The sequence below is a fragment of the Talpa occidentalis genome, unplaced genomic scaffold, assembly GCF_014898055.3.
Source record: "Talpa occidentalis isolate TD23 unplaced genomic scaffold, MPIMG_talOcc4v2.1 talOcc4.10, whole genome shotgun sequence".
Lineage (NCBI taxonomy): Eukaryota > Metazoa > Chordata > Mammalia > Eulipotyphla > Talpidae > Talpa > Talpa occidentalis.
Genome location: NW_023600993.1, coordinates 11,902,486 through 11,915,396, shown reverse-complemented (window position 1 = coordinate 11,915,396; position 12,911 = coordinate 11,902,486). Strand labels below are relative to the sequence as shown.

Sequence of the window (12,911 nt, the reverse complement as noted above, 5' to 3'; positions counted from 1 at the left end):
CAACAGTGTATCCATAAGGTAATTCACCACGACCAAGTAGGATTCATTCCAGGGACACAAGGATGGTTTAACATCCGAAAATCAATCAACGTTATCCAACACATCAACAAAAAGAAATATAAAAACCATATGATAATATCAATAGATGCTGAGAAAGCTTTCGACAAAGTGCAACACCCATTCATGATAAAAGCCCTTGAAATTCTTGGGATACAAGGAACGTACCTCAACATCATAAAGGCCATCTATGACAAGCCAACAGCCAGTATCATTCTCAATGGTGAAAAGCTGAAAGCAATTCCATTAAGATCTGGAACAAGACAAGGATGTCCACTTTCACCACTGCTTTTCAATATAATACTGGAAGTCCTAGCCAGAGCAATAAGACAAGAGAAAGACATCCAAGGAATCCAAATAGGAAAAGAAGAAGTCAAACTATCACTCTTTGCAGATGATATGATAATATACATAGAGAACCCCAAAAAATCCACAGAAAAACTAATTCAACTCATCAATCAGTTCAGTAAAGTGGCAGGATACAAAATCAACACGCAAAAGTCAGTAGCCTTCCTATATACAAACAATAAATCTGAAGAAGAAGAAATCAAAAAAACCATCCCTTTTCTTATTGAAACAAAAAAAATCAAATATTTGGGAATAAATCTAACAAAAGAGGTAAAGGACCTATACAAAGAAAACTATAAAACACTGTTAAAAGAAATAGAAGAAGACACAAAGAAATGGAAAGACATCCCCTGCTCATGGATTGGGAGAATAAACATTATTAAAATGGCCATCCTACCAAAAGCAATATACAGATTCAATGCTATTCCAATCAAAATTTCAACGTCATTCTTCAAAGAAATAGAACAATTATTGATGAAATTCATATGGAATCACAAAAAACCCCGAATAGCCAAAGCTCTCCTGAAAAAAAAAGAAGGGAATGGAGGCATCACACTCCCAGACTTCAAACTCTACTACAAAGCCACAATCATCAAAACTGCATGGTATTGGAACAAGAACAGACATACAGACCAATGGAATCGAATAGAAAATCCAGAAATAAACCCACAGATTTATGGTCAACTAATCTTTGACAAAGGAGCAAAGACTATGCATTGGAGCAAAGAAAGTTTGTTCAATAAATGGTGCTGGGAAAACTGGGTCGCTACATGCAAAAGAATGAAGCTTGACCACTACCTCACACCATATACAAAAATCAACTCAAAATGGATTAAAGAACTAGACATAAGACCTGAAACCATAAAATACATAGAAGGAAATATAGGCGAAACACTACATGATTTGCATATCAAAGACATCTTTACAGACACATCACCCAAAGCAGTGATAGTGAAGGCAAAGATCAACAGCTGGGACTACATCAAATTAAAGAGCTTCTGCACAGCAAAAGAGACAATAACAAAAACAAAGAGAAACCCCACCAACTGGGAGAAAATTTTTGCACCCAACACTAATGATAAAGGACTGATCACAAAAATCTGCAAAGAGCTGATGAGACTCAACAACAACAAAGAAAATAATCCAGTCAAAAAATGGACAGAGGAACTAAAAAGAAACTTCTCTGAAGAGGAAATGCGAATGGCCAACAGGCATATGAAAAAGTGTTCAACATCACTTGCAATCAGGGAAATGCAAATCAAAACTACCATGAGATACCATCTTACACCAGTGAGAATGGCACATATTAAAAAAACTAGCAACAACAAATGTTGGCGAGGTTGTGGAGAAAAAGGAACTCTTCTGCACTGTTGGTGGGAGTGCAAACTGGTCCAACCACTATGGAGAGCTGTGTGGAGATTTCTGGACCTACTAAACATAGAGCTTCCACAGGATCCAGCAATTCCACTCCTAGGTATTTACCCAAAGAACACAGAAACATCAATTCCAAAGAACACCTGCACCCCTGTGTTTATAGCAGCACTGTTTACAATAGCTAAGCTTTGGAAACAGCCCAAATGCCCAAAAATAGATGACTGGATCAAGAAGATGTGGTACATATATACCATGGAATATTACTCAGCATTCAAAAAAGATAAACACATGCAATTTGCAGCAACATGGATGGCACTGGAAGGGATCATTCTCAGCGAAATAAGCCAGAAAGAAAAAGAAAAATACCGGATGGTCTCACTCATAGCAGGGATCTAGAAAACTTAAATAAGGGACCAGGAAAATGAATAACTATAAGAAAGTGAAAATCAAAATCAACAAAAACTATGAACCAGAGACACTTTTTGGGGGGTGGGGGGCGGGAGGGGAGGGATTGGGGTCAGAATGGGGGGATTGCAATTGTATGGGGAATATAAAAATAAAATTTATTAATTAAAAAAAAAAAGATTACTCTGGCCTTATAAAAATGAAATGACTAATATGTTGCTCTTTTAGGCTCTGAAGTACTTCATAAAAGATTCAAATAATCTGTTTCTTGAAAGTTTGGTGAACTTGCCACTAAAACCACCTTGGCCTGATAGTTTCCTTATGTGGATATTTTTAACACTGTGTCAATTAAAAAAAAAAAAACTTTATCAATAATTATGTCTCCTTTGTTCATTCATACAGTTAGTTACCTGTGTTCCCCCCCACACACACACACACAAGGCCCATATTTTAAAGCTTAACTTTATCTTTGCTTATTAGTTTGCTGATTTCTACAAATTTTTAGTATCTATTTCTTTTGGATTTCTTCTGTACTTTTTCTAATGTCTACATTGAACACATCATTGCTAGTGGTTTGCTTTATTGAAATTTAGTCCCATTATGTTCAGGTAGTTGAATCCTGAAGGTTTCCAACATATTTTGGCCCAGACAGGGACATGCCAAGCCCTTCCCCTTGCTGCTGCTGGCCCCTCCAGCAGAGGACTGCCCCAGGGGTTGGGGTGGGGGAGGACATGGAGGGGGCAGTTCCCTGCTTGGGACAGTTTGAAAATAAGTGCTCAGTATTTTGATGTGCTCTTGGCTTAATTCACATTTTTCTTCTAGCGATACTTGTTAGGCCAGAGAACTGTTACTGTGGGGGGCTGCTGAGATCCAGAGAGAGGATAATCCATTGTGCTTCAGATTCGGAACCTGCAGAATGAGGTGGAGTGTAAGATCACACAGCAGTTTAGGGGTTGCTGGGAAGGAAGTGGAACCCAGTCACCAGACTGTAGTGTGTGCCCTTTCCACTGAGTCAGGCAGTCATTGATACAAATGGTGTTCATCTTACCAAGAAGCAATGTCACCCGCATGGCCTTGTTCAAATACAATTAACAAATACAGTCTCTCTTTATGATTCCGGAAAATACAGTTGGAGGAAATTGTGGGATTGACAGTAAAACTGGGTGTGCCCGTGAGTGCTTATGTGTTTTGCTTTACTTACCATCATTGATTCAATATTGTGTGTCAAGGATTTATCCTGCCACAGTGACTTTATTGTTGTCGTTATCATTGTTGTCAGTCATTTACAAGTCTGTGCAACTTTGGGGGTACATTTTCACTCTTTTGTAGGAACACATGCTTCATGGACCCTCCACCAAACTCTCTTGCCAATGCCTGGTCCCATTCCTTCCCCGGTTCCCTCTTCCCACCCTCTGTGGTATCCAGTATATTCTTCACTGCATCTAAGAAATGCTTTTACTGTTCTTTGCGAGGATAAGTTTTTGGTTGTGTATATTCCACAGATAAGTGAAACCATCTGATATCTTTCACTTTCTGGCTTATTTCACTTAGCAGGACCATTTCAAGATCCATCCATATTGTCCCAAAAGGCACTTTTTCATCTTTTTTAATATCTGAGTAGCATTCCATTGACTGTATATCCCTCAATTTCTTAACCCAGTCATCTCAGTGGGCACCCAGGTTGACTCCATGACTTGGTGATTGTGGACAGCACTGCTGTGAACGTAGGAGAGCATACGTCTCTTTGTATTAGAGCTTTGGGTAAATACCCAGCCAAGGTATTGCTGAATCATGTGAGATTTCCATTTTTTAAAAATCTCACTTTGAATATTTTTCTTTCTACCTTTTGTGTTCTGAGAAGTCAAATGGGCCTGAGGAAGGGAAATAGTGAAGAAGTTGGGTTAAATAAGCAAACCATAGATCTTGAACTGTGGCACAGACTCTGTTGTTCCTTATACAGTAACAGCTGACTATTATTTTTTCTGAAGAAAAATAAAATCAGCACTTAGAAATGACATACCCTACATGCTCATCCTAAAGGGAAAAATGGTATTTATCTTAATTCTGCTTAAATCACTTTTATTCTTCTGGAGTCTTAATATTTTTTTATCAAAGACATGTCCTGGATTATGAGTTGGCTGACATGGGGTAAAAGCCTTCCTGAAACCTCTGGTTCATAATAACCCCTAGAGGGGTATTGCACAAGTTCTAAACATTCTGGATTTTAAGCCAAGGGTTGGGTGGCTATGGAGCTTTTGCAGCTGTAGTTGAAATTAGAAACATTCTACCCTCTCAACAGGAAGTTTACAGAGATCGATTTCTCAAAAGGCTTTTTATAGAATATAACATCCAAAAGAGGTTTATTAGCTTCAACCTTCTTGATTCAGAATGAATAGAGTGCAACAAAATTCAGATTAGAGAGACCTCTACCTTTGAGAGTTTCTGTAATGAGAGGCAATCAATCTCACTGTTAAATTAAGATGGAGAGCACCATGAATTTAAATTTTATTTGCTACTTTAAATATCTCTTCAGTTCTCCCCTCTTCAATGCTGGTATATTTTTTAAATGCTGGTATATTTTTTAAATGCTTCAATGCTGGTATATTTTTTAAATGTTACGTAATGTAAACCCTGGCCATGCCTGATAGTAGAACAACATACAGATTTCAGGAGCTTCATCTGTGTTTTCATATGATCAAAATGAACCCAATTCTACCATGAACTTGGAGGTTTAGTCCTAAAACATGCCACTCCCTCCACCCCACCCGACTCAAGTCAGGGCATATAGGACTTCAAGAGAACTTTTCTCTGGGCTTCCCCATTGTACATCCTATGGCACCCCAGATTTTGGATTCCATTCAAAGGTTGAAAGAAAATTGTTCCACAAGACACTAACCCAAAAAACTCAGCATTTAATGTACTGGTAGTAATGACCATCTGCATTGGGAAATTTCCTGATGCTGTGGCTGTGCCTAATCCCCACTGTCCTATCCAGGTGTTCAGCTTTCAGTCTGTGCCATTTTCATCCATCTTGACTGCTGAAACCTCTGACAGTGATTGCTACTGTCTTCCCAAAGCATCTTCCTTCTATCACGCATAACTCCTTAAGGCAGGACTGACTTCTAAAGCTATAATATAAGCAGGGAAAAAAGTGAATAGCCCAAAACCCTGGTTTAGAAAATTAAAAGTAAAAAGGCATGAAAACAAATACCGGTATCTCCTATACTTAAGAAAAACCCATTAAACAAGGAAATTTGGAGACACTTTTTGTGTTCAGAACATTGTTCAGGATTTAGGGTAACTGTTAGAAAATGGAGATTTTACAGTGAGATATGTAGACTATCTCAACTGTGGCTCATTTTATTACTGGGACCGTAAGTTAGTTATTTACTAACTAACTAATAGGAATGTTTCCTTCTCTGCAAAGCAGGAATAATAGCACCTGCTTCTAGGTTTGTTATCAATATCAAACAGGAGAATGAAAGTAAACCTGTTAGTGCAGGACCTAGTACATAGTAAAGCCTCGAGAAATGGTGAAATTTGTTATTGTTCAATGCCTTAGAATATTTTTATAGGTGGTATGACTTGTTTTAACTTTGGGCAACTCTGGCATTAAAATTTCTTTTAAATGAAAGGATTAGACAAAAAGTAGCCTCTGACTGGTTCCTTCCAACTCACTGATTATCTCTAAAATTTAGAGTCAAAAAATCAGTTGACTTACAGCCTGAAAAGTTTATATCATTTGGACTTCCTGTGAAGGAACTGAATAGAGTCTCCAATTCCAGAATGTCAGAGCAATGATGGAATAAATGAGGAAATTGGGATGGAATCACTGATGGCACCGTTCCCTTTTCTAAAGGGGTGGAACACTGAGCAGTAGGGGCCTGCCTGACAAGAAGTGAGATGGCCATATATAATAGCCCAGATGGTGTGGCTCAAAGAGTTAAGCATCAGCACTATGAAGCAATCCACAGCTACTGCAGCATAAGTTCAATCCCTGGCCAGGGAGGTGACCCACATGGCACAGCAGACTTTTCCTGTCTTCACCTGCTGCTCCCCTCAGCAGGGGTTTCAGTAGATCTGCCTGTTCTGCTCTCCACTCTGTCTCTGGTGAACCCTCTTACCCTTCCCCCACACCTCTGGCCTACACCCTGGCTCTTGAATGCATGAATAAAATAAATCTTTAAAAAAAATAACATCACAGATACATGTTTGGGTGAGAATTGAACACATACTGGCTTATTAATATGATCAATTCATTTTTCATTCAATGGATGAATGACTCCAATCTGCTTAGTTAAAATATCAAATTTCAATATCTCTAACATCCTATTTCATTCCATGAAGAAACTCGTGAAGAGGTGGGAAATGCTTCAGATCACACTACAATTGGAAAACCCTACCTCAAAGCTCTAGGTTGTTGGAAGCAAAATGGTGCAAGACACCGATGGACTATAGAAGGTCACTGCTTATTTTTTCACATCTTCTCTCAAAATTAAGGGTAAAGGGAATTAGTTATCTTTCTAATCATGCAGGAAAAGAAAAAATTTATTTTGCCATGTCTAGAAATACCACCCAAATGTGAAACACATCTACTTGTTCTTGGAGAAATTTACGGAATGGGTATTAGACTGTGTCTCAACCAAATACTCAGAATTGTCTTGGCAAAGTGTGGACAGGAATGACACGAGGGTACAGGGAAAATGATTATTAGGAACACACAATATTATTGGAACTAGAATGTGTGTGACTACTTCTACTGACGATCCAAAATCTCATGTTTCTACAGGGCCAGGGGACCTGTAGAAACTTCCATAATTCAATAATTGTTGGGGTTTACTTTAAGGTACTTGACAGATTAGAAGGTGAGGAAACCTCAGAATCCCCTGTCCTTTTGTACCTACGTACATAATTTTGTATGCTCTTATGCTTGTGACTATTGATTCCAACCAAATAATCTCCATAACAGTTTTAGATGTTTATATTTATGCCTTTTCAGGTTTCAACTTGGATATTTTTCAGATGAGAATATGAAAATGCTGCTGATTTTGTTCCTTGTAACAATGTGTTTCCAAGTTTCTGCAAGCCAAGATTCTGGTAAGCAAAAAAAAAAAGGAAAGAGTTCTTTAATTTTCATATGAAAAATAATATGAGTTTGGCCTACTTAAACATTAGAGTTCTATTTTGCTTTTGATAAGATGGGGGTGATAACTCAGTTTTTTTTATGATGTTGCCTGCTCTTCCTTTGAAGATCATGTGTTTCTGGACATTATGCCTTGATAACGAGAGCAAGATATGAGGGCTGTTCTTGCGCCCTCATTTTCAATCCCTTTAAGGTCTTCTGGGAGGTTACATGAAAATTCTCTCTCAATATTAGGTTCAGGCCTGGAAAATGTGAAATGTCTCATCTTAATTTGTTTGTGCTAATATGTGTCATGATTAAGCATCATCCAGATGTTCCTCTTAATTTAAACTGTTTATGGTAAAGAAAGTGCTTTTACCCTGAAGAGAACATTCCATAGATGTCTTCTATCTGTCAAGTGGACTGTCAAATGGACTGCAAATCAAAATACTTGCCTGCCCTTCACTGCCTCTGTCACATTTAAAGCAGTGTGATTCTCAATTAGAATTTTTATAAATTGAGACCAAATTCTTAAGGAAAAAGGGAGAAATTATCCACTAGAGGTAATAAAAACCCGTGATTTTTTTTTTTTTACTTCTCTACATTTATCTGTGTCTAATTAACTGATTTCTTGTGAACAATTAATTTTGTGTTCCATTCAAATGAGAAGATATATTTAAAAATCAGCTCAGGAAACATATTTCTTGAGAGATGTGTAACTTCAGGCTATTTTCAGTTCACTGGAAGGTATTAAAAATACAGACATAAAAGGAAAGTAAGTTTTGCCCATGTGGTTGCCATTAAACATGGTAGTTAAATTTAAAAATTTTTGCTTTGTTTATATGTTGTTTTGTGGGTTTGCAGCCCCTGAGTACGCAGACGTGGTGTTTCTGGTGGACAGTTCCAACCACCTGGGAGCTAAGTCTTTCCCTCACATGAGAACCTTCATCAACAAAATGATCAGCAGCCTCCCCATCGAGGCCAGCAAGTACCGTGTGGCCCTGGCCCAGTACAGTGATTCGCTCCACAATGAGTTCCAGCTGAGCACCTTCAAGAGCAGGAACCCCATGTTGAACCACCTCAAGAAGAACTTCACGTTCCTGGGGGGCTCCCTGCGCATTGGGAATGCTCTCCGGGAGGCTCACAGGACCTATTTCTCCAGACCCACGAATGGCAGAGACAAGAAGCAGTTTCCCCCAATTCTGGTGGTCCTGGCTTCAGCTGAGTCCGAGGATGACGTGGAAGAGGCTGCCAAGGCCCTGCGGGAGGACGGGGTGAGGATCGTCTCAGTGGGGATGCAGAGGGCTTCTGAGGAGAACTTGCGGGCCATGGCCACAGGCCAGTTTCACTTCAATCTTCGGACAGTCAGAGACCTCAGCACATTCTCCCAGAACATGACACAGATCATCAAGGAGGCGGCTCAGTACAGGGAAGGCGCGACCGATGATGCTCTTGTAGAAGGTAGGCTTAGGGGGCATATGTTAGGATGAGAAAATGATTTTGAAGGAAACAGCTTCAGTCCCAACCCTCTATTCTGCAGAGGACCCTGCAGGGGCCCTTGGAGGCAATGTGCCCTGGCAGGGCTGCAGTTTGAAGTCAGAGGGAGGCAGGTGGGGCATCTGGACTCCCAGGCCATGTCATTCAGCCCCACGCTGCCTCCCTTTCCGTTGTTTGTTGTAAATTTGCTTCTCTGCAATTCATTCACCTCCAACCTGCTGTCCCGGTCTGTCCTCTACAGATTGTTCAATTACAAGAATGACCAAGAGTTTATGAAAATCGTTCATATGAGAGGGCAGGGGAGAACCAGGGAAAAACAGTTTGTTCCAAGCGTAAAGTCCCAATAAGTAGCTTGGGAAGCTCATGTTATTTCTGGTTAATTCGGTTTGAATGAGTAGACAGACATAATTACCAGTTGATAGAGAATGATTTTCTGGTGGTAATCCATGAAAATATAAATCCTAGCATCTTTCCCAAATAAGGTAAGTGAAAGTGTAATTGTTACTCCATCGACACCTCTTAGGAATATGTGGACCCTTAACTACTGATCTGAACAGCTTGGATTACATGAATGATTTGAACGTGATAGCAGTAGTCAGTGTTCATTGAGTGACTCTTAGGTACCAAGCCCCATGCTAAGCACCTAGTCTCATGAATCTTCATAACAGTTTCATGAGAATATTATTTTCTTCATCTCACACATGAGGAAACAAGCTAGGAGTTTAGCTGAGCCCTGGGATTTGAATCCAGGACCCTGTTCTCAGCTTCAGAATCAGGTTGTAGGGCTCCCCCCTGAGGTGTGTACCCAAGCTCTGCTAGCATTCTGGACCTTCTGCTGCCCAGCTAAAGCCCTGCTTGTTGTGCTTGCTCACACAGTGTGCCAGGGCTCTTCTGTGGCCGACCTTGTGTTCCTGTTGGATGTGGCCATCAATGGCAGCCAGGAGAACTTCGACTCTCTCAAAGCATTCCTGGAAGGAAGCGTGTCTGTTCTTGACATAAAAGAGCACTGCATGAGGATTGGCCTTGTGGCCTACAGCAACGAGACCAAGGTGATAAGTTCACTGAGCCAGGGTGTGAATAAGTCACAAGTTCTGCAGTATATACAGGACCTCTCACCCCAGGTCGGGCTGGCCCACACCGGAGCTGCCATCAGAAATATCAGGAAGGAGGTTTTCAGCACACAGAACGGCAGCCGGAAGAACCAAGGGGTGCCGCAGATTGCCGTGCTGGTGACCCACAGGCCCTCCGAGGACAATGTGACCAAGGCCGCCTCGAACCTCCGGCGCCAGGGCGTGACCGTGTTCACCTTGGGCGTGGAGGGCGCCAGTGATGCCCAGCTGGAAAGGATCGCCTCCCACCCGGCGGAGCAGTTCGTCTCCATGCTCGAGAACTTCTCCGACCTGGCTGCTCACAACCAGACGTTTCTGAAGAAGCTGCGGAACCAAATCGCGCACATGGTCTCTGTCTTTTCAGAGCGGACTGAGACCCTCAAATCTGGTAAAGTTTTTGCTTTAATGCACGTCACAACCCTGTTCTTCTTCTTCCTCCCAGGAATGATATATGCAGAAGGGATGGGTGGGATGTGAGGTGGCGCAGAGAATAGGTTCCTCCATGTTTACTTTGATACCGTGAGATATAGATAGGCGGGGGGCTATAGGCTATTGGAGTATTGGAAGGGGGAGAAGAGATTTCCCCCTTACTTTTGTACTTCCTTGAACTGGATTCTTGGTTACTTGCCAGCACCAGCTTACATCCTTCACACCTTCCCCTGTTTCCTTTCTCTTCTTTGCCTCTCACATCCCTGCTTTTTCATCCTTTAGGACTTTTCTGCTCGCACCCCCAAATAAAGAATAAATGATTTGGATTGAGGTCAGAGTGATTAATTTGATATGGAATACTATTCTGCTTATCTGACAGCTGACAGAGAGGAATGTATTTTCTGCACTTAACATAAATACTTACATGCTTTAAAATGATCTGTGCATACATGTCTATCAGTGTGTACATTCCTCAGCAGAGATTTACAGCATGTTTACTATGGTGGTGACCTTGACTTACACACATTAAGTTCATTGCCAAGTATCCCTAGCTTTGCCAATGACTAGGAGTGAGGGAAAAAATAATTTATTCAAGGTTTCAAGAGAGGGCGCTACTATGTACAGTGTCTAATTAACTACTTTCTCCATTTCACAGTGATCTTGGCTTTTCGTTAAGCAGTTACTCACTTTTGAGAAAGTGATGTGCAAAAAGCATCTTCATGTTTTCTTTTAATCTTTTATTATATTCAGATTTTCCCTGATTCATGATAGAGAATTATCCAGGGTCTTCAATTGTCAGGAACAATTCCTTTGACCCAACTGATGGCTAAAATAGCCCATTTGAAGCTGGTAAACCTCTCTTTTTTTATTGCTATAAAATTGACATATCAGTTTCAGGCATACAACATAGGATTTGATATTTGTATATATTGGGAAATGATCACAATAAGCCTAGTTACCATCCATCGCTGCACTTAATTACGCGTTTTTTCCTTGTGGTGAGAATTTGTAAGATCTGTTTGCTTAGCAAATTTCAAAAACAAAGTTATTAACTATAGTCCCCATGCTGTACGTTTTATCCCAGGATATTTGTTTTATATCCGAAAGTTTTCTCCTTTTGATCCCCTTCACCCACTAAAAGCATCTTTTGAGCCTGATCACTTACATTTCTGTGTCTTCAGAGGCACCTGCAGTTCTTCCCAGCTGCTCCCATCTCTTTCTTACTTGCCCCAAATGCCACCCTCAGCATCTTCTTCCACCTTAGGTTGTGTGGACACTGAAGAAGCGGACATCTATCTGCTTATTGATGGCTCTGGGAACACCCAGGACACAGACTTCCAGGAAATGAAGGCCTTCCTGTCAGAGGTGGTGAGGATGTTCAACATTGCTCCCCACAAGGTGCGGGTGGGGGCCGTCCAGTATGCAGACAGCTGGGACTTGGAATTTGCTATCCACAAGTACGCAAACAAGCAGGCCCTGGGAAAGGCCATAGAGAACATCAGGCAGATGGGTGGGAACACAAACACAGGTGCGGCCCTGAACTTCACGCTGGGTCTGCTGCAAAAAGCAAAGAAGCAGCGAGGAAACAAAGTGCCTAGCCATCTCGTGGTCCTGACGAAGGGCACGTCCCAGGATGGTGTGTTGGAGCCTGCAAATAGACTGAGAGAAGAGCACATCCGCGTTTATGCCATCGGGGTCAAGGAGGCCAACCAGACGCAGCTGCGAGAAATTGCAGGCGAGGAAAAGAGGGTTTACTATGTGCATGACTTTGACGCCTTGAAAGACATTAGAAACCAAGTGGTTCAAGAAATCTGTGCCGAAGAAGGTAGGAGAAATGGCTTTACCTTTTGACATCAGCTCACAAATTGCCTTGTTGCAATATTTGACACCGCTGGTGTAGAGAAACATGGACATTTCCGAGTTGAGACCGGTCGTCCTGTGCGGCTGTGTCTGTTCTCCGGAACAAAATGAGGCCCATGATGGTGTTGCTCTGCTTCATGCCTGAAGCATAAGAAAGGGATTTGGAGGCCCTCTCCCTAACAAGTATTATCTGCTTCCTTCCACACATCTCAGCTAGGATAGGTGACTGATGAGACAATGCATGTATAATGTAATCAAACGAGCTTAGACTTTAAAGAGTACTTCAGGTTTATCTAAAATGTCTTTTTATAAAACTTTTATGAAATTTTTTAGAGCTATATGAGGATGAATTTGAACCCTCAGGGAACACTTGGTGATGATCTAGAGATGCTGGTGGTGCTGGTAACTGGGTATCTAGTGGGCAAAGGTCAGGGACGATGGTAAACATTCTACAGTAGCCTGCAGGGCATGGTTTGCTACCCACGATCGGTTATCCCAAAATGTCAGTGCTGAGGTTAAGAAACCTTGACTTAACTATTGAAGCAAATTACTAAATAGCAAACAGAATAGTTTCATTTCTTTGCCTCTGATGCTGTATTTGCTGTCTAACAATTCTTTACCAAACACACATTTAACTTCAATATAGAAGCATTTGTGGGTTGAACCTTCCTGTTCAGTCCTAATGTTTTTAACTCTAAACCAACTTTGAA

At 41.0% G+C, this 12,911-nt stretch overlaps 1 protein-coding gene across 5 annotated transcripts in view; it reads left to right on the top strand.

Moving 5' to 3' along the window:
- The window catches only part of COL6A6 (collagen type VI alpha 6 chain), a 116,931-nt gene that overhangs the window by 23,163 nt on the left and 80,857 nt on the right, over nt 1-12,911 (top strand). For 3 of the 5 annotated variants that reach the window (XM_054689772.1, XM_037524470.2, XM_054689701.1), the window contains 4 exons: nt 7,184-7,281; nt 8,171-8,767; nt 9,680-10,300; nt 11,606-12,166. In XM_054689772.1, the coding sequence (XP_054545747.1) occupies nt 7,215-7,281; nt 8,171-8,767; nt 9,680-10,300; nt 11,606-12,166 (1,846 nt within the window). In that variant the 5' untranslated portion in view covers nt 7,184-7,214. The remainder of the gene's footprint in view (nt 1-7,183; nt 7,282-8,170; nt 8,768-9,679; nt 10,301-11,605; nt 12,167-12,911) is intronic. The other 2 variants (XM_037524484.2, XM_054689792.1) reach the window with 1 other exon arrangement.